We start from the raw sequence: 27,816 nt of genomic DNA, 5'->3' as shown, positions 1-27,816 counted from the left end.
AGTTTTAAAGTGGCTTCTAATTCCAGGAAACAACATATTATTTGGAAATGGTAATGTATACTTTTGCTCACAACATAGGATTTTAATATTTTGACAGTATTTCTGATTTGCCAAAGTCAAATGCCCAGAAGAGTTTGGTTTATTATAAATTCTCCATAGGTAAACAAATACGGTTAAAATGCACAGAAAAAGGCCGAGGATACATGCTGAATTAAAAACCAATAGTTATTTTAGGAGAGGCAACTACTGAGTAGCAAGGGTGAAGATGACTCATCTGTTACATTCAAGTAGTTCTAAACTCCCCTCCTGTTCTCTGAGGATGTGAACTACTTTTGGGGGGTTAGACAAGTGAGAATTTTTGGCCTGTGTGTCACTACAAGTAAGCTGAAAATAAGGCCCGTTCTTTCTGATGGGAATAACTATTCCTATTTTGTATATGAGGAAACTGAACCAGAGAGGATTAACCATCCAAACTATGGACTCCAGACACAGTGGAGCAGGCAAGATATCACTTTCCAACCTCCCCAAGTATCTGAGGAGACCTTGCTCTTCTAAGAAGAGATCTTGGTTCCTCGTGGTCTGAAAGAGGAGCCTGGAGATGTGTAGAGTCTAAAAGGAGGCAGGTAGGGAAGAGAGAGGAGGCAGAAATTATGTAGTGTCCCACCACTGAGTGGCACGTCAAGATTCAGTGGAAATAAGGGAAATCAGAATAGGATAAGCCTTCCCCAGAAACACAGAGGTAGAAGGGTAGGGCAAGCACAGCTACAGCTGCAATTTCCTGCAGGGAGCAGCAAGGTGGTTGAGGGCATGGGTTGGAACTTTCCAGAGGCTATGGCTCTACCTTTCCTTGCCAAGTATAAGGCTGGATATCAAGTGACAGGGCACACTGGGAAAGGGCGGGGGGGGGGGGGAGGGCAAGTTTCACATAGAGAACCGTGGGTCCAATTCCCAAGACAGGTTCTAGGGAGTTTATCAGGAAACAATTTCCAGGCAGTGGAATGTAATTCGCTTAGTCAATTCAGAAAGCCATACCTATGACCCAGTAATTCCTTTTCTGATTTTGCACTTGAGCATTGGTTTTTAAAATCTGGAAGATGACCCATTCACTGACTATGGCATCAGTTTGGTATATGGGAGCAAACATTTCTCTTAACAGAATGTGGTACAATACAAAATAAAACATCAAAGTGCAGGTAATTAGGGTGCTGTTTCAGAAGCAAAATCATAGGTACGTAAAACTGTTGGTTACACATCTACATGTATCACTCACACATGCACAATGCACTTACCAGATAACCAAATGGCTCCCTCCCACCACTCTATCCTTCCCCATGACGTCATTCCCTCTCTATGCTATGTAGAATCAGACTTTCAGACAACTGTTCCTATCTTTATTTTACTTTACAGCACTTATCCCCATTGTCTTCTCTGTTGCAGACATAATTTCTTGATAGGACTTCTGGCAGCAACAAGGACACAAACTATCTGGTCATGATGACTTGTAAAAAATATTCTAGGATGGGTTCTCATTAGCCTATTTTGTAACAAATGATGACTCCTGGTTCAATACACACGTGGAGCCAGGAAGAGATGGTATCATCTGGGATAAATGTCAACTCTTGTGTTCACAAGGACAGGTTATGCTACTGAAGAATGTAGAAAGTTTGCCTTGAGTAGATAAAAAGCAACAGCCACTACACATAATATTTAAGTACATGTTAAAAATGCCCTATTGAGCAGACAATGAAAAGGGTAAATTAATCAAACAATGCAGGGACAAATGGCTATTTATTTGGAAGAATACAGAACTGCTTACCTCACAACACATTTAACAAGAAACACCACAGACGGATATATGAATAATGTAATTTAACATAATGTCGGCTTCATGCATGGCAACAGACATACCTTCCACAGTGCTCAATTTCAAAAGGAATTTACTTGTGACAATACAAAAGCACAATGAAGTAAAAAGACTTCACTTTCAACTAGCAGAATAAGTTTATTTCTAATACTGAGACTTTACATAGGAATTTACAGAAACAAACACTGTGCTGCTTATTATCCATCGACTGCACCCAGACCTTCTCTCCATTTTCTGTATCCACCTGGGCTACTCTGCAAATAACATCTGGTTAGATTCTTCAAAGGGAGGCATCAGTAGTTCAGGGCCATGATTCTGGTAGGGAAAAAATCTCCTAGGAGATAGTCTCTCCTCCATGAGAGCAGCTCTTATTGGGCTCTGGTGACACTTGTTTCCATCCTTTGCCCCTTTATGACTTAGAATGGTCACGGCTTCTGGGTGATGCTAGTCTCTAGGTGCTTGAGCGTCCCTTGTTTCTGGCCCACGTCACTGTAGTAAGTCTACTGTGTACAATCCTCTTAGTTGGGGTAGAATTCTGTTTTTCATTAGAAGCAGGGCTGATACAAATAGTTATCTTTGTATTACCTTGTCAAAAGAAATCATTCTTCCTCCAAATCACTGTATAGAACACAAACACTTAGAACCTAAATACTCATCTATTGGAAGGCCTTCATCTAGAAGTAACAGACAGCCCTAAGGATAAAAAAGCAACCATTATTACCACAGTAATATGAAGTCCTAGCAGAGAACAGGCCCAGATGCAGTTATGTGGCTCAATGACATCCCCTCTGAGCCAGGCTTGTCCCATCTACTGCTATCTTCAGACTATTGCCCTTCAAGGTCACCAGCTATAATTTGGTATATAACATACAAATATGAAAAAGTCCAGGGACATTTGGGTGGCTCAGTGGTTGAGAGTCTGCCTTTGGCTCAGGGCATGATCCTGGAGTCCTGGGATCGAGTCCCATGTCGGGCTCCCTGCATGGAGCCTGCTTCTCCTCTCTCTGCCTGTGTCTCTGCCTTTCTCTCTGTGTCTCTCATGAATAAATAAAATCTTAAAAAAAAAATAAAAAGAATTAAAAAAAAAAAAAAGAAAAAGTCCAGCATAAGAGAGACAATCTCCCCTTGTGTCTTCTCATGTCACAACAATAGTTTATCACTGAGGTCTTTCCCAGAAGAATCACAGAATATTTCCCAAACAGTTCAACAGAATCATTAGACTAGTATCTCCACGATTAACATAGATTCATCTGAATTTACTCCTAAATCATCTCGGGGGTAAGAATGGAAAGAGAGACAAAACAGAGCCCAGCAAGTAAAAAATAGAGTATGGGTGCTAGGTGGGCAGTGTCTCTTGGAACTGATGATTAGTGTGTTCCAAGGAGGTGCAGGAAACAGTAGAACAAAGGAGGCAGAGACAGTATATGACACCCTATTATTTTAAATACAAATACATAGTTCCTGGGTCACATACAACATATCATGCCTAAATAGATACAATAATGAAATATCAAGAGTAAGAAAGTAGCATTCTAGTAATACTAGAAATTTTATTTGTGCTGTGCAGTGACTATTCCTGTTCATAAATGATGTTAACCTTTGCAAAACTCACATAAATATCACAGTTATTAACAGCACTTACACTATGGACTGACCCAGAGCCAGCTAAAAACCCTCAGTGGCTTCTTTAGGGAAGTAGTAGATTAGTAACAAGGGCCATACTAATTCATATACGCTAGCAACATCAGAGGGAAGGTTGGTGATGTGGTTTTAAGAGAACATATACTGGCCAAACTATAAAGAGACTCAAGTAGTATTTACAATTAAGACTGATGCAGAGGTAGTTAAAAAAAAAAAAACTCACAAAAACAAATTTGGGGTTCTTCACTCAAGAGGCAGTTCAGCAATAATGGCCATAACCATTTATTTATGTCAGGAAATGGGAGAGGGGGTATGTAGTTTGTTCAAATTTTCCAGATATATTTTCATATATATACACACACACACACAGTGGTGTGCTGGTAAGTATTTGACAACAGGTTCTCTGAGGAAATTAAAACCCTGGTTTGTAGAGTTTGCCAATGTCCAGGGCCTAAGTCCTCCCACTAAAGCCGACCTACTCACAGGACAACACTGAGTGCAGAGGTGGGAAGAGATGTGCAGTAGCATGTTATATGGTATTTTTACCATGCCATTTGATAATATAGGTGACCCAAAGAACAAAGATAAGAGCAAAATGTTATAAAATAATTAGGAAATGATGAGTGCTGAATATTTACTACCCTTGGTTTTAATATAACTTAATTTTTAAATAATGACTGTTTAAGAACTGGCTCACAAAATTCCTGAAAATTTAACTTTCAGCAGTTGCAAGCCAGCATGAGCTTATTCCAACACACCACTGCATACGTGGGGGTATGTGTGTATAAACAGATTTACATATACATATATATATACATATATAATTATATCAACCTATAAAGACACTGGTGGTGTTTAGTGTGGGAGATATTAATATAAACCGTAACACTTATTTAAGTAAGGATATTTTCTCTTCACAAGTATACAAATCAAGCATACCTCCAAATTCTGCTATATTACTATTACTATATCAGGCCTGCAAACATCAGGACTCTTCACACTATTGTGATTCAACTTTTTTTAAATTTCAGATCCCACTGTAAATATAGGTATGAATGAACACCATCCACTATGTTTACAATAAAATTTGGTATCACATCTGGAATATGACACAACATAAATCCTAGACAAAGATTTCTACAACATTCTTTAAGTGAATAAATTTCCCCTCAATATAAATTTTCTGATGAAAAGTTTCAGTTTTTCTTGAGCACTTTCACATATTCAAAATATCAGTAAGTTTTATTCCAGTATTAATTACTTGAAGTACGACAAGACATCACTTTCTAGTAATGTAAGACATTCTTTGGGCTTCATTCATCTTGTTTTTAGAAATGGTGTAAGAATTTGAATGGGTGGGTGAAGGCTTCTGGACATCAGGATGTGGAAAGAGCCTTCACCCTTGTGTGAATTCTCTGATGTTTTGTGAGTACTGACCTCTGACTGAATGTTTTCCCACATCCATCACACTCATAGGGTTTCTCCCCTGTGTGAGTTCTCTGATGTTTAGTGAGAGCAGATTTTTCACAAAAGGTTTTCCCACACTCGTTACACTTATAGGGTTTCTCCCCTGTGTGAGTTCTTTGATGTACGATGAGGTTTGACTTCACACAGAAGGACTTCCCACATTCATTACACATAAAGGGTTTCTCTCCTGTGTGTGTTCTCTGATGGACAGTTAGGGCTGACCTGTGGCAGAAGGATTTCCTACATGTATTACATTCATACGGTTTCTCCCCTGTATGCGTTCTCTGATGTTCTGTAAGATTTGACTTTACACAGAATGTTTTTCCACACTGCTTACATTCATAGGGTTTTTCTCCTGTATGTGTTCGCTGATGGTTGGTAAGGTGTGGTTTCTGACAAAAGGATTTCCCACATTCAGTACATTCATAGGGTTTCTCTCCTGTGTGTGTTCTTTGATGCTGGGTGAGGTTTGACTTCTCCCAGAATGTTTTCCCACATTCACCACATTCAAAAGTTTTTTCACCTGAGTGAGCTCTTCGAAGTTGGGTGAGATGTGACTTTTTGTTGAAATTATTTCCATTTTCATTGTGCTCGTAAGGTTTTTTGCCCATGTGTACTATCTGATGTTTAAAGAGGGCTGATTTTTCCCATGTTTTATGATCTACTTTATATTCCTGGGGAATCTTTCTTGCATAGGTTTCTTGATGAATAATGAAAGTTGAGTTATCACATAAGGTTTGCCCATATTCATTGTATTCATAAGGAGTCTCCCCTGTAAGAGTTCTCTGATGTCCCAATCTTAAATCTGTATAAAAGGACTTCCCACAAATATTGCATTCATATGGCTCCATCTCTAAATGAGTAGTCTGAGATAAACTGAGTTCTAAACTGTGGATGAGGGTTCTTCCACATGCATTATATTTACAGAGCGTCTCTCCAATCTGTATTTTCTTGTTTGTAAAAAAGGCTGCTTCCTCATGGAAGCCTTGTCCATTTTCATTATATTCAGAAGGCTGATCAAAAATTGGCTGATTGAGATTGTGGCTATGATTGAGCACATTCCTTTTTTGATTGTATTTATAAGATTTCCCCCCAGGAGGAGTTTTCTCATGCCTAATATCCAGGAGCAATTTCTCATAGACATTAAACTCATCAGGCTTCTTTCCAGAATAGTTCTTCCTACTAATAATTAAGCCTGAAATATTTTTCAAACTCATTTCACACGAGTCACATATCTTATATGGAAAATTTCTTGAAGGAACAGAATCTGTGCCCAGATTGAAAGCTTTCCTGACTCTATCACCACTATCTATATTTACTGTTTTGTTGGCAGTGAAAGCAAGTTGCCAAAAATGTTCGTCTTCATTGTTCTGGCTGCTCTCTATCAGGTCAGCAACTTTCCAGTCTTCTAGAAATGAGAAAAATAACATTTTATGAATCCTAGTACACTTTCTAATGGGACTGAACTCACACAAATGACCCTTTCATGTAGTTGATTCTTTTGTTTTAGGCTCAGTTTTCTGGTGTAAACTAAATCCAAGCATACATTTCCTTTATCCTCCTGGTTCAATGGAAAATAAATACACGCTGCAGTAAAAACAAGGAAAGGAAACTGGTGATGATATGTAACATTTTAAATATAAAACCTTCAAAACTGGACATAAAAGGGTGAAAATTCAAAGTACAGGGAGCTGGGAGTGACTGATTCAGGGAAACTCAGAATGGGGTAAGCCCAAAAGAGACACTGCACACTGAATAAAGTGATGGTAGAGACTAGTGGACAAGGCTTACAGAGGAAAAACTATGTTTGTGGGAGGCAGAACAGTTCAGTCCTTATCCCTTCATGTAAAGATTTCTAGGGAAGGATTCCTGCTGAAGCACATGCTTCTATTCTGTGCACCAAAACATCCTCAGGTTCAATCAAGAAGTCCTATAACCCAGAATCTAGTTTTTCTTTTAACTTATTTTATAAGACATCACCATTTTAAAAAAGGCTATAAGGGGCAGGCTAGAGAAAATAAAATAAACTCAACACAATGAGTAGGGATCAGAGATTTTCTGAGAGACATCCACTCAGGAAGCAGGAAACTCAGAGAACTAAATGAATTCAAAAAGAGAGTTTTTTCAAACAAAAAATAATAAACTACAAATAGACTGAGAAACACAGCAGAGGAAGAATTCTGAGGCAGATCACAGTTCATGTCCTTATCTTCTCACAGCTTGACTACTATGGTAGGATCCTCCCTAGTATGCATGCTGAGAAGCCATTACTATGTACCATGCACTGTTTAAACACTTTACGTGTATGATATTAATTTAAGTATCTGAAAAGCAAAGCAAACAAGAATGAAAGTTGTAGATAGAAGAGAAAGCATTTATAAGTGAAATTTAAGATACAAGACAGTTATGGGGTCTAGTGTAAATTCTGGAGAGCAGACAAAAAAGAAACAAGACAGATAGAACAAGAGGACCACAATGTAACAGTCAATGAAAGGAGACTTTAATTTTATTTCTTTCTTTAATTTTATTTCTAATAAGTAGCAACTCTGTCAGGCTAGTGAAAGATAAACTGGTAATATAGGTAACAAAATAAAAATCAGTTAGGAATTAGATCAAGCTAGGGATGAGGGAATGTACAGTTCTGGTTTTGAGTGGGATCAGTGAGAAGTGAGAAAACAGAAAGATACGGAAGTTGGTTTTGAAAGGCATGCAACGGGATCCCTGGGTGGCGCAGCGGTTTAGCACCTGCCTTTGGCCCAGGGCGCGATCCTGGAGACCTGGGATTGAATCCCACGTCGGGCTCCCTGCATGGAGCCTGCTTCTCCCTCTGCCTATGTCTCTGCCTCTCTCTCTCTCTGACTATCATAAATAAATAAAAATCAAAAAAAAAAAAAAAGAAAAGAAAAAAAAAAGAAAGGCATGCAACCCCACGAGTATGAGACTAGTAATAGGGAATAACAGGTTTAGTGTGCTGACCCTGGAGGCTGCCATTTAGGGTCAGTCATACAAGGACGGTAGGATGTTCCTTATTGGATGGATTCCTGGGAAACCAGGCTTCAGTTGTCACCTCACTCAGACTATTCCTCTGCAAGCTCCTCTCATGATGAGGTTGAATGGATTTTCACACCTTGTCAAAGTAGAATTCCAGGACCACTAATCTCACATGGAAACAACCACTCTCTAAAAAGGAGTCTTCAAACTATGACTGCTGAGGAAGGGTCCTTCAACTATGAGTGTTTTTTACATTTTTAGAGGGGAAAGATAAAAGAGGCAGTGGGAAGGAGTGAGGAAGAAAAAAGAAAGAGGGGAGGAGAGGGAAAAGGAGAACCAGGAAGAAGAGCAATAGCAGCAGCCACCACCACCCAGATCACAGGTGACCCACCAAACCTAAAATATGGGCTATGGTGTTTACATAAAAGTCCACCAAGAGCAGCCCGGTGGCTCAGAGGTTTAGCGCCACCTTCGGCCCAGGGCGTGATCTCGGAGACCCGGGATCAAGTCTCACGTCAGGCTCCCAGGATGGAGCCTGTTTCTCCCTCTGCCTGTGTCTCTGCCTCTCTTTCTGTGCATCTCTTATTAAATAAAATCTTAAAAAAAAAAAAAAAAAAAAAGGCCACCAACCCCTGAACTAGAAGCTCTCACCTAGCCTGGTGCCTTTTCTACCACCCATAGATGATGTCTCTCACACAGGCACTTCCGGCTCTGGCCTCAGCCATGTGCACCATACTCACAGAGAACCATCTTATTCGACACACAGACTGAGTTCTAGTGGTTCTCTCCAGCTTCTTGTGCCCAAGTTTAAGTATGTCCTAATTCCCCTATAATCTCTTTAAATATCCTCTCTATAAATGGCAACCTGATTTACCCAGTTGCTTGAGACAAATCAGTTGAGTCATGCTGGATTCCTGTCTCCCTTCCACACTATCAATCCTACAGAAAATCTTGCTGGCCTCATCCCCAACATATATGCACAAAACTACCACTCCTACATCGCCTAAGCCACTATCCTCTCTCCCCTGGAGTATAAAATAGTCTACTAAATGGTATTCCCTCCTTGCTCATGCCTAAGCACCACCTAACCACCACACTATGTTTACTACTATATACATGTATGTATATATACATACACACACATATATATCTCAAATTTGATGATTTAATCTGACTTGCATTTACTCAAAAAAACAAGGATTTCTCACATCACTCAAAATAAAATTACCATGATCCATACCAGTTTTTATGACATCATCTATTAATCTCACCAACACCTACTCACCAGCTACAATGCCCCCCTTGCCATTCTTCAAACGCTCTAAGAACACAGCTAAGAAGTCTGGCATCTGTCTGGAACCACTCACACTTACACTTTACTAGGGTCTCATCTCTCCTGCAGACCTCATCAAACGGGTTTTCTTTGACTCCCTTACCCACTGGCAAATGCCATCATTCTCCACTGCTTTAACTCTCTCCACAGTGCTTACCATCAAAACACTGTATATACACACTCACATGCATAAACACACACACAAACATATATGCTTCTTGTTCCTCACTGTAATACATGTTCCATGATAAAAGGAACGTTATTCTTTTTATTTTTTTTTTATTTTTTTTTTAATTTTCATTTATTTATGATAGTCACAGAGAGAGAGAGAGAGAGGCAGAGACACAGGCAGAGGGAGAAGCAGGCTCCATGCACCGGGAGCCTGACGTGGGATTCGATCCCGGGTCTCCAGGATAGCGCCCTGGGCCAAAGGCAGGCGCCAAACCGCTGCGCCACCCAGGGATCCCCGTTATTCTTTTTATTACCTAAAACTGGGTCGTAGTGAGTGCCCATCACATGTTTGTTAAATGACTACTGCAAGTATGAATAAATACATACCAGCTAATAAAAGGTGTCTAAGGGAAGGTGAACAATTTTAAGACAAACTAACCAGAAAAACTATCTAAGGTGAAGCTGAGTCTGCGTTACGGGTATTGGTAAATCACCCTATCACAGGACAAAAGAAAGCATTTATGAGGGGAAGTGACACGTGGAGAAGTGTGATTAAGGTAATGGAGGGATCTGGGCCAACTGTCCTTAGTAACTTTCAAAGGTCTAAGACTAAAAAAAGAAATTTCTGGAGGAGGGGGAAAGATGGCGGAAGAGTAGGGTCCCCAAGTCACCTGTCCACATCAAATTACCTAGATAACTTTCAAATCATCCTGAAAACCTACAAATTCGGCCTGAGATTTAAAGAGAGAACAGATGGAATGCTACAGTGAGAAGAGTTCGTGCTTCTATCAAGGTAGGAAGATGGGGGAAAAAAAAGAAAAATAAAAAGCATCCAAGGGGGAGGGGCCCCCTGAGGAGCCAGGCTAAGTCCAGAGGGGGGAGTGCCCCCAGGACAGGAAAGGCCCATCCAGGAGAATCAGGGGCTTCACCAATCTTCCCAGACGGAAAGGCGCTTGCAGGGAGTTGGAGCAGGATCCCAGGAGGGGCGGGGATGCCCTCAGGCTCCCAGGGGCACTAACAGATGACCTGCACCCCCGACCCCGGGGAGAGTGCGCCACACACCCCGGGGGGCCGAGCTCCCTAAGGGTAGCAGCGCGCTCCCGGCTGGGCTGGGAGCACCTTGGAAGCGGCTCCGCGTGGAGGGGGCTCTGCGGCCCGGGGGAGCGATTCCAGCAGTGCAGGCCTTGGAGCCCGAGGCGCCGGGGGACAAAGCCCAGGATCCGGCACTCCCCTTGCGACAGGCACAAGCCAGCAGTGCAGAGGATGGCGGGAACACTCCTGCCACTGGGCGGCCTGAGCTGAGCAGATCAGGGCCCCGCCCCCAGAGCATCCAGGCCCCTGTGGACTGGGAGCTGCTGTAGTTACTCCACGAGCTGACTCTAGCGCTGGAGAGCAGGCTGCCGCCACTGTTGTTGTTCCTCCTGGGTCCTCACAGAATAAACAACTCCCACTGAGCCTCACAGTGGCCTCACAGGATAAACAAATCCCACTGAGCCATGCACCAGGCAGGGGGCTGAGCAGCTCCCCCAGGTGCTCACATCTGAGAATCAGCACAGAAACCCCTCCCCCCAGAAGACCAGCTACGCGGACAGGGGAAAAGGAAGTTATTGACCAAGCAGCACTGGAAAGTTCCAGGGGAAGTCGAGGGATTTACAGTATATAGAATCAGACGATACTCCCCCTTGTTTTTTGTTTTCTGTTTGCTTCCCCCCCGCCTTTTTTCTTTTCTTTTCTTTCATTTTTTTTTTCCTCTTTTCTTTTTTCTCTTCTTTTTCTCCTTTTCCCAGTAAACTTGTTTTTGGCCAATCTGCACTGAGCAAAATGACTAGAAGGAAAAAAATAACCTCAAAAGAAAGAATCAGAAACAATCCTCTCTCCCACAGAGTTACAAAATTAGGATTACAATTCAATGTCAGAAAGCCAATTCAGAAGCACTATTATAAAGCTACTGGTGGCTCTAGAAAAAAGGATTCAAGAGACTTCATGACTGCAGAATTTACATCTAATCAGGCCATATTAAAAATCAATTAAATGAGATGCAATCCAAACTAGAGGTCCTAATGATGAGGGTTAACGAGGTGGAAGAACAAGTGAGTGACATAGAAGACAAGTTGATGGCAAGGAGGGAAACTGAGGAAAAAAGAGAAAAACAATTAAAAGATCATGAGGATAGGTTAAGGGAAATAAATGACAGCCTCAGAAGGAAAAATCTACGTTTAACTGGGGTTCCTGAGGGCGCCAAAAGGGACAGAGGTCCAGAATATGTATCTGAACAAATCATAGCTGAGAACTTCCCTAATTTGGGGAGGGAAACAGGCATTCAGATCCAGGAAACAGAGAGATTCCCCCCCCCCCAAAATAAATAAAAACCACTCAACACCTCGACATTTAATAGTAAAACTTGCAAATTCCAAAGATAAAGAGAAGATCCTTAAAGCAGCAAGAGACAAGAAATCCCTAAACATTACGGGGAGAAGTATTAGGTTAACAGGAGACCTCTCCACAGAGACCTGGCAGGCCAGAAAGGGCTGGCAGGATATATTCAGTCCTTTTTTTTTTTTTTTTAAATTATAATTTTTTTTTTATTTATTTATGATAGTCACAGAGAGAGAGAGAGAGGCAGAGACACAGGCAGAGGGAGAAGCAGGCTCCATGCACCGGGAGCCCGATGTGGGACTCGATCCCGGGTCTCCAGGATTGCGCCCTGGGCCAAAGGCAGGCGCCAAACCGCTGTGCCACCCAGGGATCCCGATATATTCAGTCCTAATGAGAAGAACATGCAGCCAAGAATACTGTATCCAGCAAGGCTCTCATTCAGAATAGGAGGAGAGATAAAGAGCTTCCAAGACAGGCAGGAACTGAAAGAATATGTGACCACGAAGCCAGCTTTGCAAGAAATACTAAGGGGGATTCTGTAATAGAGGAAGTCCAAGGGAACAATCCACAAAAACAGGGACAGAATAGGTATCATGATGACACTAAATACATATCTTTCAATAGTAACTCTGAACATGAATGGGGTTAATGATCCCATCAAAAGGCGCAGGGTTTCAGACTGGATAAAAAAGCAAGACCCATCTATTTGCTGTCTACAAGACTCATTTTAGGCAGAAGGACACCTACAGCCTGAAAATAAAAGGTTAGAGAACCATTTACCATTCGAATGGTCCTCAAAAGAAAGAAGGGGTAGCCATCCTTATACCAGATAAACGAAAGTTTATCTCAAAGACTGTAGTAAGAGATGAAGAGGGACACTATATCATACTTAAAGGATCTATCCAACAAGAGGACTTAACAATCATCAATATTTATGCCCCGAATGTGGGAGCTGCCAAATATATCAATCAATTAATAACCAAAGTTAAGACATACTTAGATAATAATACACTTATACTTGGTGACTTCAATCTAGCGCTTTCTATATTCTATAGGTCTTCTAAGCACAATATCTCCAAAGAAATGAGAGCTTTAAATGATACACTGGACCAGATGGATTTCACAGATATCTACATAACTTTACATCCAAACTCAACTGAATACACATTCTTCTCAAGTGCACATGGAGCTTTCTCCAGAATAGACCACATACTGGGTCACAAATCAGGTCTTAACCAATACCAAAAGATTGGGATTGGGATTGTCCCCTGCATATTTTCAGACCATAATGCTTTGAAATTAGAACTAAATCACAAGAACAACTCTGGAAGGATTTCAAACACATGGAGGTTAAGGACCATCCTGCTAAAAGATGAAAGGGTCAACCAGGAAATTAGAGAAGAATTAAAAAGATTCATGGAAACTAGTGAGAATGAAGATACAACCGTTCAAAATCTTTGAGATACAGCAAAAGCAGTCCTGAGAGGGAAATACATCGCAATACAAGCATCCATCCAAAAACTAGAAAGAACTCAAATACAAAAGCTAACCTTGCACCTAAAGGAGCTGGAGAAAAAACAGCAAATAGATCCTACACCCTGCAGAAGAAGAGAGTTAATAAAGATTCGAGCAGAACTCAATGAAATCGAGACCAGAAGAACTGTGGAACAGATTAACAAAACCAGGAGTTGGTTCTTTGAAAGAATTAATAAGATAGATAAACCATTAGCCACCCTTATTAAAAAGAAGAGAGAAAAGACTCAAATTAATAAAATCATGAATGAGAAAGGAGAGATCACCACCAACACCAAGGAAACACAAACAATTTTAAAAACATATTATGAGCAGCTATACACCAATAAATTAGGCAATCTAGAAGAAATGGACGCATTTCTGGAAAACCACAAACTACCAAAACTGGAACAGGAAGAAATAGAAAATCTGAACAGGCCAATTACCAGGGAGGAAATTGAAGCAGTCATCAAAAACCTCTCAAGACACAAAAGTCCAGAGCCAGATGGCTTCCCAGGCGAATTCTATGAAACGTTTAAAGAAGAAACCATACTTATTCTACTAAAGCTGTTCGGAAAGATAGAAAGAGATGGAATACTTCCAAACCCATTCTATGAGCCAGTATCACCTTAATTCCAAAACCAGAGAAAGACCCCACCAAAAAGTAGAATTATAGACCAATATCCCTGATGAACATGGATGCAAAAATTCTCAACAAGATACTAGCCAATAGGATCTAACAATACATTAAGAAGATTATTCACCATGGCCAAGTGGGATTTATCCCCAGGATGCAAGGCTGGTTCAACACTCATAAAGCAATCAATGTGATTCATCATATCAGCAAGAGAAAAAACAAGAACCATATGATCCTCTCAATAGATGCAGAGAAAGCATTTGACAAAATACAGCATACCTAGGAATAAATCTAACCAAAGAGGTAAAGGATCTATCTAACATCTACAGAACATTTCTGAAAGAAATTGAGGAAGACACAAAGTGATGGAAAAATATTCCATGCTCATGGATTGGAAGAATTAGTATTGTGAAAATGTCAATGCTACCCAGGGCAATTTACACGTTTAATGCAATCCCTATCAAAATACCATGGACTTTCTTCAGAGAGTTGGAACAAATAATCTTAAGATTTGTGTGGAACAGAAAAGACCCCAAATAGCCAGGGGAATATTGAAAGAGAAAACCAGAGCTGGGGGCATCACAATGCCGGATTTCAAGTTGTCCTAGAAAGCAGTGATCATCAAGACAGTGTGGTACTAGCACAAAAACAGACACATAGATCAATGAAACAGAACAGAAAAAAACAGAAATGTGCCCTCAACTCTATGGTCAACTAATATTCAACAAAGCAGGAAAGACTATCCACTGGAAGAAAGACAGTCTCTTCAATAAATGGTGCTGGGAAAATTGGACATCCACATGCAGAAGAATGAAACTGGACCATTCTCTTACACCATACACAAAGATAATCTCAAAATGGATGAAAGATCTAAATGTGAGACAAGATTCCATCAAAATCCTAGAGGAGAACACAGGCAATACCCTTGTTGAACTTGGCCACGGTAACTTCTTGCAAGATACTTCCATGAACCCAAGGGAAACAAAAGGAAAAATGAACTATCGGAACTTAATCAAGATAAAAAGCTTCTGCACAGCAAAAGAAACAGTCAATAAAACTAAAAGACAACCTACACAATGGGAGAAGATATTTGCAAGTTACCTATCAGATAAAGGGCTAGTATCCAAGATCTATAAAGAACTTACTAAACTCAACGCCAAAGAAACAAAGAATCCAATCATAAAATGGGCAAAAACATGAACAGAAATCTCACAGAGGAAGACATAGACATGGCCAACAAACACATGACAAAATGCTCTGCATCACTTGCCATCAGGGAAATACAAATCAAAACCGCGATGAGATACCACCTCATACCAGTGAGAGTGGGGAAAATTTACAAGGCAGGAAACCACAAATGTTGGAAGGATGTGGAGGAAGGGGAACCCTCTTACACTGTTGGTGGGAATGGGAACTGGTACAGCCACTCTGGAAAACTGTGTGGAGGTTCCTCAAAGAATTAAAAATAGACCTGCCCTACGACCCAGCAATTGCACTGTTGGGGATTTACCCCAAAGATACAGATGCAATGAAACGCCGGGACACCTGCACCCCAATGTTTATAGCAGCAATGTCCACAATAGCCAAACTGTGGAAGGAGCCTCGGTGTCCATCGAAAGATGAATGGATAAAGAAGATGTGGTTTATGTACACAATGGAATATTACTCAGCCACTAGAAACGACAAATACCCACTATTTGCTTCAATGTGGATGGAACTGGAGGGTATTACGCTGAGTGAAATAAGTCAATCGGAGAAGGACAAACATTATATGCTCTCATCCATTTGGGGAATATAAAAAAATAGTGAAAGGGAATAAAGGGGAAAGGAGAAAAAATGAGTGGGAAATATCAGAAAGGGAGACAGAACATGAGAGACTCCTAACTCTGGGAAACGAACAAAGGGTGGTGGAAGGGGAGGTGGGCGGGCGGTGGGGGTGACTGGGTGACGGGCACTGAGGGGGGTACTTGATGGGGTGAGCACTGGGTGTTATGCTATATGTTGGCAAATTGAACTCCAATAAAAAAAAAAAAAAAGGAAAAAAATTTCTGAAGAATATTTCACAAGTGAGAAACCCCAAACCAATGGCCTAAGATCTTATTCCCTTCTGGCATATGTGTGTGTACTAACTCACCTTGGTGGCAGTGGCTTGGGAATCCTGCCTCTAATATCCAGGGCTCTTCTCCTTGCTCAATCTTGAAGACCACTTCTGGCTTAGTAATGCAATATCCTGTTAAGAAAAGATAAGACAAGATGATGGCTAAATAGCTTGGCTTCAGGGACTCTTAGAAAATGATGGAGAAGAAAGGTATAGCTTCAGAGACTGCCCAAGAAAGATGCCCAAATGAACCAACCCCTGTGGAGATTAAGAACATAGCACTCTTTATGGTGGCCAGAGGGACTGGCCACCTGAGTGCCTTGAAAATTAAGCTTCAATCAAAATTCCACAGGCAGTTCATATGTTTCAACAACTAAAAATGCACGCTACTGGTAGTTACAAGGAAATGAAATTCTTACCTACTGAGACAAAGTGGCTATAATTTTCTAGAATCACATCTCTGTATAGTATCTTCTGAGCAGGATCCAGCAGATACCACTCTTCCTGAGTGAAGTCCACACATACATCTTTGAATGACACTTGTTCCTGTAATAGTATATTCCTTTTCTATATGAAGCTGTCAGAACTAAATAATGTGGAAGAAATTTAAAAGAGCTTATCTCTTTAGATTTTGCTAAGAATTGACACACAGGATGCCTTCTTTTGTGCTACTTACTATGTAGGATGAAAGAAATATCTTGTACAAACTGAGTTTCCACTAAAGCCCTGAACTGTTCCCTTCGCTGCAAATACTACTGATGAAAACAAACACACCATTCCTTTTCTCAAAGTGCTTATGATCTGATGAGGAGATATATTCATTATTTATTAAATTATACATTGAAGGATCTAGCAGTATGCACACAGTAGACTGGGAAGGAAAGGAGACCAAGAAAAAATTAGTTCTTTAATATCATCAGTTATATGATAAAAAAAAATACAGAGACAAAACAGATCAGAAGGGGATCCAGACATTGGAATTAATAAGCAGGAATTTTAAAATGGATTATGATTAATATGCTCAATAAAACAGAGGAAAATCTGAACAAAATAAGTAGGAAAAGTACAATGGATATATAGTATGTGTACTATGCAGCAAAGAATTACGAGAGCAAGCCTGAGACTGCTATCCTTTGAAAGGTCTGCTGCTATAAGCATGTCTGCTGGCTGGCTTCTGGAAACTTAAATTCCCTTAGAAGAATCGTTCACTGAGTCTAAACTGTTTGTGTAAGCAATATGGCTTATTCAACACATGTATATTCCTTCTAAATCCAGAAGTTTCTGTGCCAAGCAGAGAGTACCAATGTGATCAGCTTCTATTAAAAACTCTGAGCACCGAGTATCTACTGAGATTCCCTGGGAAACATTTCATGTTTGTTGTCTATCTCATCACTAGATTTGGTAGAAAACTCTTAGAAGTTTGCTCCTGGCTTCCTCTCATCTTTCTCTGTGTGCCCTTTCCCCTGGTTGATTCCGCTTTATATCCTTGCACTGTAATAAGTCATAGCCATAAGTAGAATTACGTGCTGAGTCACCCTAGTAAGTCACTGAACCTGGGGATGGTCTTGAGGACTCCTGATAGATGTGAATACAGGCACATACATATACACATATGTACATAGATAAAATGGGTGTTCTAGAGCTGAAAAATATAACACTGGAATTAACTCATTAAATGGGTTCAAAATCCTATTAGAGAAAACATATATAAATCTAACAAGAGTATCAAAAGAATATATGCATCTAACAAAAGGGTACCAAAATACATAGCCCAAAACTGATAGAACTGACAGGAGAAATACACAAATTTATAATCATAGTTGGGAGACTTCAACACCCCTCTGTCAATACTGAGAGAGATCAAGGAGGCAGAAAATCAGTAAGTATACAGATAACCTGAACCGTACTATTCATCAACATGATCTAACTGACAGTTACAGAATACTCCATCCAAAAATAAAACCCATATTTTATCATTCTATTCTAGCTCATATGTAACATTTACCAAGAGAGACCATAGCCTTGGCCAGAAAACATACCTTAACAAATTTAAAACAACAGCTATCATATAAAATACGTTCTCCGACTACAATGGAATTAAATATAAATCAATAAACAAGAGATAGCTGGAAAATCCCTCAAACACTTGAAAATTAAACAATATACTTATAAATAATCTATATTTAAAGAGATCTCAAAAGAAATTTTAAAATATAACACATGAAATAAAAATATCACATATCAAAATTTGTGAGATACACTGAAAGCAGTACATAGAGGGAAACTTATAGCATCAAGTGTATATATTAAAAAAGAAAAATTTTAAATCAGTAACCTATGTTTGCATCTTAGTATACTGTAGAAGAAAAGCAAATTAAGCCCAAAGCAAACAAAATAAACATTAGAATAAATCAACAAAATTGAAACATGAAAAAAAGAAAATCAAAACCAACAGCTGCTTTTTTGGAAAGATCAATAAATCAATAAACTTGCAGAAAACTTAACCAAGAACAAAGAGAAAAGAAAAAAATTGTGAATCTCAGAAATGATGGGTCAACACTACTGATCCTAAGAACATTAAAATAATATGAGACTACTACAAACAATTCTATTCCTGAAAAATTAACTTAGAAGAAATGGACAAATTCCTTAAAAGACACAGCTACCAATTCATGCAAGGAGAAATAGAAAACCTGAACGGATCTGTATCTGTTAAAAAAAAAAAAAAAAGAATAAGTAATCAAATCACTCCCAAACAGAAAGTGCCAAGCTCAAACGGTGTCACTGGTAAATTCTACTAAACATTTAAGGAAAAAATACCAATTCTCCACAATCACCTAGACTTGTTTTTCTTTCCAAAGATTGTTCTGGTTATTCAAAGTAGAACAGTAGAGAGCCCAGAAATAAACCCAGTTATATGGTCAGATAATCTTCAACAAAGGAGGACAAATATCCAATGGGAAAAAGACAGTTTCTTCAACAAATGGTGCTGGGAAAACTGGACAGCTACATGCAAAACAATGGAACTGGACCATTTTCTTACACCATACAGAAAAAAACACTCAAAATAGATTAAAGACCTAAATGTGAGACCTGAAATCATAAAAATCCTAGACTAGAACATAGGTAGTAACTTCTTTGACAATGACCATAACAACTTTTTCTAGGTATGTGTCCTCAGACAAGGGAAACAAAAGCAAAAATAAATTATTGGGACTACACCAAAACAAAAAGCAAAGGTAACCATCAATAAAACAGAAAGACAACCTACTAATGGGAGAAGATATGTGCAAATGATATATCCATTAAGGATTTGATATCCAAAATATATAATTTCTACAACTCAACACCAAAAAAAAACCCAAATAAGAACAAAGAGAAAAGAAAAAAAATTGTGAATCTCAGAAATGATGGGTCAACACTACTGATCTTAAGAACATTAAAATAATAATATGAGACTACTACAAACAATTCTATTCCTGAAAAATTAACTTCGAAGAAATGGACAAATTCCTTAAAAGACACAGCTACCAATTCACGCAAGGAGAAATAGAAAACCTGAACAGATCTGTATCTGGTAATGATTACAACAAGAGATAAGAGTATAAACTAATACTTAGCTTAATATACAGATGGTTAATATTGAAATACTTTTATGTATTACTGTATACATATTACATATATGTATATTGAAATACTTATATGTATTACTGTATACATAATACTTATATGTATTAATTATATTAATCAGTATATACATGATTGAGTATATGCATATATTTCCTTGTTCAGTTAGCTGAGAGGGCCTGCAAGCAATGACACACCAGGAGCAAAAGACACACCTAGTCCCCTACTCTTGGTTTCAACACTATGCTCCAATGAAAAGAACCAGAACAGGAGCCCGGGTGGCTCAGCGGTTTGCGCTGCCTTCAACCCAGGGCATGATCCTGGACACCCAGGATCGAGTCCCACGTCGGGCTCCCTGCATGGAGCCTGCTTCTCCTTCTGCTTGTGTCTCTGCCTCTCTCTCTCTCTCTCATGAATAAATAAATAAATAAGTAAATAAATAAATAAATAAATAATCTTAAAAAAAAAAAAAAAAAAAAGAACCAGAGCTATTTAGGAGAAAAAAAAAAGAAGCCTAATTCTAGAGCAAGAAATACATAAGATGAATCTGGAAAATCTACTAGTAGGAAGTAAGAAATATTCAAAAAATAATGGCAGATGTCAAAAGACAGAAACCAACAAAAAATGCTTTTTAAAAAAAGTTACTGATTTAGAGAGAGAGAGAGAGAGAGAGAGAGCACACACATAAGCAGGGGGAGGAGCAGAGGGAGAAACGGAGAGAATCTCAAGCAGCCTCTACCCTCAGCAAAGAGCCTGACATGGGGCCCAATTTCAGGACCCTGAGATCATGACCTGAGCTGAAATAAAGAGTCAGATGCTCAGCCGACTGAGCCACCGAGGTGCCCCTAGAAGATGCTTTTAATAACCAACCTGAGCAACAAATGAACAAGGTAGCATTGTACCATAACTAAATGTAAAATGTAAAATAACTAGCCATGAATTCATATTGATATAAATAAATGAATTAGTAAGTAGAAGAGAATAGAAAATCTCCTAAACAGAATTCCTGAAAATTTATGTAGCTACTCCAGCATGAAGGAGGTAGAGTTTAAGTTCTCACTTCCTTTCCAAGAGTACAGTATGAAAACAGACAAAATTGGGACGCCTGGGTGGCTCAGCGGTTGACTATCTGCCTTCGGCTCAGGGCATGATCCCGGGATCCAGGATCAAGTCCCACATTGGGCTTCTTGCAGGGAGCCTGCTTCTTCCTTTGCCTATGTCTCTGCCTCCCTCTCTTTCTCTGTGTCTCTCATGAATAAATAAATAAATAAATCTTTAAAAAAACACACACACACAAAAAGAACAGACAAAACAAAGAGTAGCTTTACTGCTACTTGTGACCACATTACTTCAGCCAAGTGATCAACAGTAATATATCACTGTAATGAATCATGTTGAAAGCACTCACCCTTGATATGATGTGACCAAATGACATTATATCTCTGTGTTCTTCCTCCAAGAAACCCATAACCTCAGTCGAATCACAAAAACAGCAGCAGACAATTCCCAATTGAGGGACATTCTACAAAACACCTGAATATACTCCTCAAAACTGCCAACGTTATCATAAACAAGAAAAGTCTGAACTGTCATAGCCAAGGGGAGCCTAAGGAAACGACTAAGTGAAATGTGGTATCCTGGAACAGAATACCTGCAAGGGGGGGGGGGAAGGGGGGAGGAGGGGTGGACACACAGATCAATTATCAAAAGACAAATTATATACCATAATAGTTTGCAACCATATAATAGGCAAGTATTAGTATCCCTGATATATAAAGAGCTAAAAAAGAAGAGGAAGAAGAAGGAGGAAGAAGAAGGAGGGAGGAGGGAAAGGAGGAAGAAGAAAGAAGAAAGAAGAGGAGGAAGGAGGAAGAAGAAGAGGAGGAGGAGGGGGAGGAGGAGGAGGAGCCAGAAACCCAAGGGCAAAATGGGCAAAAGATATGAACAAATGGTTCACAGAAACGTAAATACATCTTTCAGATATGTGAAAAAATATTCAACCTCACTCATAGTTTAGAAAATTACAGATACGAACTTTATAAAATACCACTTTTTATCTATCAGTTGCCAAAGTTCCAAAAGTTGAACCACGTGTCCTATGGGAGACTCAGTTGTGGATACACACTCATGCAGTATCAATGGGAATATAAAATGATACCATAATCCCAACTGATCACATTTATCAGTTGTATTCACCCTTTGGCCTGGCATCACACTTCTGGGAATTTACCTGACAAATAACACTTATACGTACAAGGTCATTCGTTAGAATGTGGTTCGTAGTAGCAAAAGGTTTGAAATAGTTCAGAACTAATAATAACCAGTTTAAAAAACTATGGAACATCCATGCTTGAATTACTATGCAGTTATAAGAAAGAAAGAAGCAATCCACGTTCTGTTTACAGAAAGATGCCTGGGACAGGCTGAAAAAAGTGAATAAAAGCAAAGAAAGAATGGAAGATAGTGTATAGATTTGCTACCCAAAGTGTGGTTCCCTGGGCAGCAGAGTCAGCTTCACCTGGGAGGTTTTCAGAACTGTAAAACCCAGGGTCCCGCAGATCCACTAAATCAAAATCTGCATTTAACAGGATACCAGTGATGTACGGGAGCACCTAAGTTTGAAGAGCCCTGAGGATGATGGGTTCCCTTCTAAATAAAAGTAGAAGGCATATAAGGATACATTTTAACTGAATAAAGAAACACTGGGAGGACAAACAAGAAAGGCTGACATCTACAGGAGGGTGACCATCCACTCAGGTTTGTCAGGGACTGTCCCAATATATGCCAGCTGTCTCATCAGAACTGTAGAGAACCTCTTTCATTCTCAGTGAAAATGTCTCAGTGTAGATGAGAAATAAATGTTACCCTTCCTGGAGGGAATGTCACTTAATCTTTAACCATGTTAACATATTACTAATTCAGAAGGATTTTATTTTAAAGATTTTATTTATTCATTCATGAGAGACTCACAGAGAGAGAGAGAGAGAGAGGCAGAGACACAAGCAGAGGGAGAAGCAGGCTCCCCATGAGGAGCCCGATGCTGGCCTTGCTCCTGGGACTCCAGAATCATGACCTGAGCCAAAGGCAGACGCTCAACCACTGAGGCACCCAGGTGCTCCCAGAAGTATTTTATTTAAAAAAAAAAAAAAAAAAAAAAAGGAGAGAGAGACAAAGCCAATCAGAAAAAAAAGACAGACTGAAAAAAAAAAAGCAGTGAGCCAAGGATGGATCAGCAATAAACCCAAGGAGAGGCAAAGTCTGGGGCAAAAGGGAAAGACACCATTGTGAGGAACAGAAAGCTAGGAGAGCTAGGAAGGGGGTGTCAGAGACAACAGAGACCGAGGATTATGCCTCAGGACAGTTAAGTAAGACAAAAACAAAAATTGGATTTGATGACAAGTTGGTGGCCTTTTCTAGAACTGATTCAGGTGAGCGGTGGTGGTGAAGGAGCAAGAATGTGTTCCCGTGGCTGAAATGTAAAAGACAAATGCAGAGACCAGGAACACCTGGGTGGCTCAGTGGTTGAGCCTTCTGCTTCAGGGCGTGATCCCAGGGTCCCAGGATTGAGTCCCACAGTGGGATCCCTGCAGGGAGCCTCTTCCTATGTCTCTGCCTTTCTCCATATCTCTAATGAAAATAAATAACATCTTAAAATAAAGAAGAAAGAAACACAGTGATCAAAGCCAGAACTCTGCCACTCAAGCTAGGACTACAAAGAAGCTGACACAAATACTATGGAGAGTTACTTGGAAGATGTGCAGTCCCCACCATTCTGCCAGATCTTCAAAGTTTTATTCTTGGATCAAACAGGACCATGAGAGAGCTGTCTACTCAAATCTCTTGTTTGGTCCCCTGAAAAGCATCCACATGTCTTTGCATGCTGCTGTGTCTATCAGAAATGATCACAGGCAATTTTGTTATTAAAAAGATCAGAGAAAATTTTACAACTTGCACAACTCTGTAAATTTAAGAGTCCTGCATTTAATTCTGCCAGATGCTCTTTGAATTTGCTACTCTCAACATTTTTCCCTTAAAGTAATTCTTGCCTATTTCTTCTTTTTCTTTTTAAAAACATGAATCCATACAAACTTTAGGAAACCCATCTTAAAGCAAAGCAGGAATAAACAAACAGAAAGCTTACCTGAGAACTGTTCATTTTCCACTCTTAGTGGAGGAGGGAGAGCTGAGGAAGAAGGAAGGAAGAAGGAAGTTAGGAGACACTTGGCCTGCCTTGCCGTTCCTGGATTTACCTGCCTTCACAGCATCACATACAAGATACTTACGTGTCCATGTGTGGCTCCGATATATGTTGAGCTTAGACATGATACTTTTCACTGAGTGAATGTAAACATTTGTTTCTTATTGATTTATTACCAATTTAGGTTCTGTGACACAGAAAAATTAAAAACATGAGAAGATGAGTTTAACATTTTACAGTAACCTAAGAGGAGGAAACACTATGGATTTGTCAGAACTGATGTGGTAGGGGAAAAAAATCAAAAAACCCAAGCCACATTGTTAATCTGTTTTCCTTCTAATACCATTAATCCCTTGAGGTCAGATAATCGAAGAAAGCTCTGGAAAAAAAGAGATGGGAGTGTTCAGGGCGAGATAAAAAATTGTTCTAAGCTGCTTACAACTTAGTAAGAAACTATCTTTGAGGGGCACCTGGGAGGCTCAGGTTGTGATCCCGGGGTCCTGGGATGGAGTCCCACATCCGGTTCCCCACGGGGAGCCTGCTTCTCCCTCTGCCTATGTTTCAGTGTCTCTCATGAGTAAGTAAATAAAATCCTAAAACAAGAAAAGAAAAGAAACTATCTTTGACTTAACAGTGACAAGATGGGCAGTGGCCTGGGAATCTGCAGACTTGACCTCTAACCATGGTTCTGCCACTAACAAACTGCACCGTCTCACTTTGTCAGCTTCTCAAACCCAACTGTTTCCCCCCATTTTTCAATTAAGGTCAGAACAGATAACCTCAAAAAAGCCTTGCCTGCACTACCATCCTGTGCGTCTATCAGGCCAGGAGAGCGGGGACCTCAGCGTCTCTCTAGATGCCGTCAACAGGGCGCTGTCTGAGGGCAGTCTGCTTCTGGAAATAGCGAAGGGAAAATGCGGGGAGGAGGGTGTTCCCGGAGGGGGATGGCGGGCCTCCCGGCTCTGGCTGGCAAGCCTTTCACTCCCCACCACGCCCTCACAAACTCTCCTGCGTGGCCTGTCTGTCCGCCCCTCTCAGCTCCAGCTCACCTCGCTCTTCTTAAATCTGTCCCAGACCTTCCACCGTCACTCAGCCTTCGATGGCTTCAGGATACTGTCACGCTCATACATAACAGATAACGAGTGAACACATAATACACAATGACTGGGGGCTGGGGGGTGTCCGAGCCGGGGAAGGGCCGCGGTGACTGCCTAGTGCAGCCTCTTCCCTCCTCCACTGCACAGATGAGGTAACGGAGGAGCGAGGGCCCTAGAGCCTGGCCGCTCCAGCCTCACGAATCACCCAAGTAACAGACAAATACAACAGCAGCTAACAAGACGTGAGCGCTCAGAGCGACGCCGGGCGGCAGGGACCCCCGACGTCCGCACGTCACAGATGAGGAGGCCGGGTCTGACGTCGACCGCTCGCCAGAGCATTCACCCCGGCAGGCGCCCCGCCGGGCCCCACGGCGGCCCGCAACCGCACCCCTCCGAGGAAGCAAGCCCGGCTCAGGGACGCGCGCGCGCACGTCACAACGTCAGGCGCGCACGCACGTCGTGCACGCGCACTCACGCCGCCCGCGGCCCCACCCCCTCTCCGTGGGCCCAGCGCGCACACGTCACACTCGCGCACTCTCCACCCGCGGCCACGCGACGAGGCAGCCCGCTTCTCGCTGGGGCTGGACTCCCGCGGGCCCTGCGAGCCCGAGCGCCCACGTTCCCGCGCGGGACTCCGGTCTTTTAGTCAGAGACGGCCCCGCCCGCCGTCCCTTCAACTCCGTAGGCGCCGCAGGCGCCTGGGGTCCCTCCGGGCTCCGCGGGGTGCCGCCCCCACCCGGCACCGCCGCCCCCGTCGGGCCCCCGAGCCACGCGGGGCCCCCCGCAGCCCACGCCCCCACGCCCCTGGGCCTCACCCGCAGCTCCCTCGCCGCGTGGACCCGGAAGCCAGGGAAGGTTTCCCACGAGGGGCTGGAGGCCGGGGAAAGGCGAGCCGGCGGGAGAAGGCGGGGATGCACATGCGCAGAGGGGCGCGAGCGGCGCGGCGGCGGGTCGCGGTATCGGCTCCTGGCCGCGGGCGCCGGGACGTGCCGGGGCCCTGGGGGGTGGCCGCTCCGAGCCGCGGGACGCCCGCTCCTCGCAGGACCTCGCTGGCGGGACGGCAGTGCGGATGAGGGGCGCGGAGCACGCTGAGCGCCTTCCTCAAGATTCTCCTCCGCGGTGTGTGGGTCCGGCCCGGCTTGGAAAGGGGGAGGGCTGGAGAGCTTCTGCCGCCTCGGCGGCGCTGAGGCGGCGACCGGGGCACGCGCTCCTGCTTGGCGGAGCCGGGGTTCCGCCGCGCCCCGAGCGGCGCGCCCTGCGGCCGAGCCGGGAGCGGGGAGCGGGGAGCGGCGAGCGGCGAGCGGGGAGCGGCGTCCGGGGTCCGCAAGCCCCTTCGCGAGAGGCGCGCCGCGCCGCGGTTGGCAGCACGCAGTCGTGAGACCGGCCTCCTGTCAGGCGCTGCCGGCTCCGCGGGCCTGAAGAGGCCACGCTCCCCTCCCACCAGCCCCGCGTGCGGCCCGCCGAGGCTTCCCCCGACTCCCCGGTGCTGACACGGAGGGGACGCTGGGACCGCGCAGCCAGCAAGGTAACTCGGCCGCGGCTCCGTGGGCCAGATTACGGGGCTCGCTCGCATCCCGTCAGTTTTCCCGCCGATGTCCTTTTACTGACCCGGGGATCCGATCCAGCAACCACAGTACATTGAATTATATCTGCTCCACTCTCTAAGAGGTTTTTTTTTTTTTTCTTTTTTCTTTTGGCCTTTCCTGTCTTTCATCACCTTCACGTGGTTGAGGAAGAGTAGTTAGGTATAGTGAAGAATATCCTTAAATTTACGTTTCTCTGACGTTTTCTCCTTATTGGACTGAGGTTATAAATTTTGAGGAAATAAATCCCAGAGAGGATGTGCTATAGATCAGGTGCCATGATATCAACATGATTTGTCATACTAACCCTAATCACTTGGTTAAGGTGGTGTCTGACAGGTTTCTCCACTGTATACTTAGGATTTTTCCCTTTCCGGTCTACACTTAAAAGTGGGTTGCTAAGTCTCATGCACACTCCAAGACCCAGGCAATAAGCTCCATCTGGAATTTGTGGTCATATTTTAAAAACACCGCATGTATTAGTAAACTTGAGGAGAAATTCTCTGAGGCTACCCAAGAATACTGTTTCTTTTTAAATTTTTTTTTTAATTTTTATTTATTTATGATAGAGAGACACAGAGAGAGGCAGAGACACAGGCAGAGGGAGAAGCAGGCTCCATGCACTGGGAGCCCGACGTGGGATTCGATCCTGGGTCTCCAGGATGGCGCCCTGGGCCAAAGGCAGGCGCCAAACCACTGCCCCACCCAGGGATCCCCAAGAATACTGTTTCTATTTAGAGTTTTGGCCACTAATTTTATCATTCATTGCTGAATCTTGCCTGCAACTTTTCCTGAGGTGTTCTAAAGGGCTATTTTTCTATTTTACTTCAATATTTATTGGGATTCTTCTGTAAAGGAAAGATTTTCATTTCCCCCATTTATTAATTCCGTCATTTATATCAGTACAGACGTGTTTATTTTACTCTTCGCCATTGTTAATCCCACCTTTCTCACCCAACCCTTTCATCTGTTTTATGTCTTAAGGTTTTGACTTTTTCAGAATGTCAACAGAATTATATAATAAGTATCTCCTGGGACGCCTAGGTGGCTCAGCAGTTGAGCATCTGCCTTTAGCTCAGGGCATGATCCCAGGGTCCGGGATCGAGTCCCACATTGGGCTCCTTGCAGGGAGCCTGCTTCTCTCTCTGTGTACCTCTAATGAGGTTCATTCCTTTTTTATTACTGAATAGGATTCCATTTTAGATATTACAGTTTATTCAC

General features: G+C 42.0%; 1 protein-coding gene across 6 annotated transcripts; it reads right to left on the bottom strand.

Moving 5' to 3' along the window:
* Positions 1–1,977: 1,977 nt before the first annotated feature.
* On the bottom strand, positions 1,978–25,910 carry ZNF248 (zinc finger protein 248). Of its 6 annotated transcripts, none has more exons than XM_041748875.1 (6): positions 25,828–25,899; positions 24,001–24,102; positions 23,859–23,900; positions 16,510–16,636; positions 16,127–16,222; positions 1,978–6,380 (listed from the first exon to the last, which is right to left on the bottom strand). In XM_041748875.1, the coding sequence occupies exons 3-6, from the start codon at positions 23,871–23,873 to the stop codon at positions 4,882–4,884; spliced, it is 1,737 nt and encodes a 578-aa protein (XP_041604809.1). In that variant the 5' UTR covers positions 23,874–23,900; positions 24,001–24,102; positions 25,828–25,899; the 3' UTR covers positions 1,978–4,881. The 6 variants fall into 6 exon arrangements, with proteins under 6 accessions (XP_041604809.1, XP_041604808.1, XP_041604810.1 ...); XM_041748874.1 differs by lacking the exon at positions 25,828–25,899 and adding an exon at positions 24,965–25,063; XM_041748876.1 differs by lacking the exon at positions 24,001–24,102 and having other exon boundaries at positions 25,828–25,910.
* Positions 25,911–27,816: the final 1,906 nt, after the last annotated feature.

Source organism: Vulpes lagopus, chromosome 3, assembly GCF_018345385.1.
Source record: "Vulpes lagopus strain Blue_001 chromosome 3, ASM1834538v1, whole genome shotgun sequence".
In the NCBI taxonomy this organism is placed as follows: domain Eukaryota; kingdom Metazoa; phylum Chordata; class Mammalia; order Carnivora; family Canidae; genus Vulpes; species Vulpes lagopus.
This window is presented reverse-complemented; position numbering and strand designations above follow the sequence as displayed.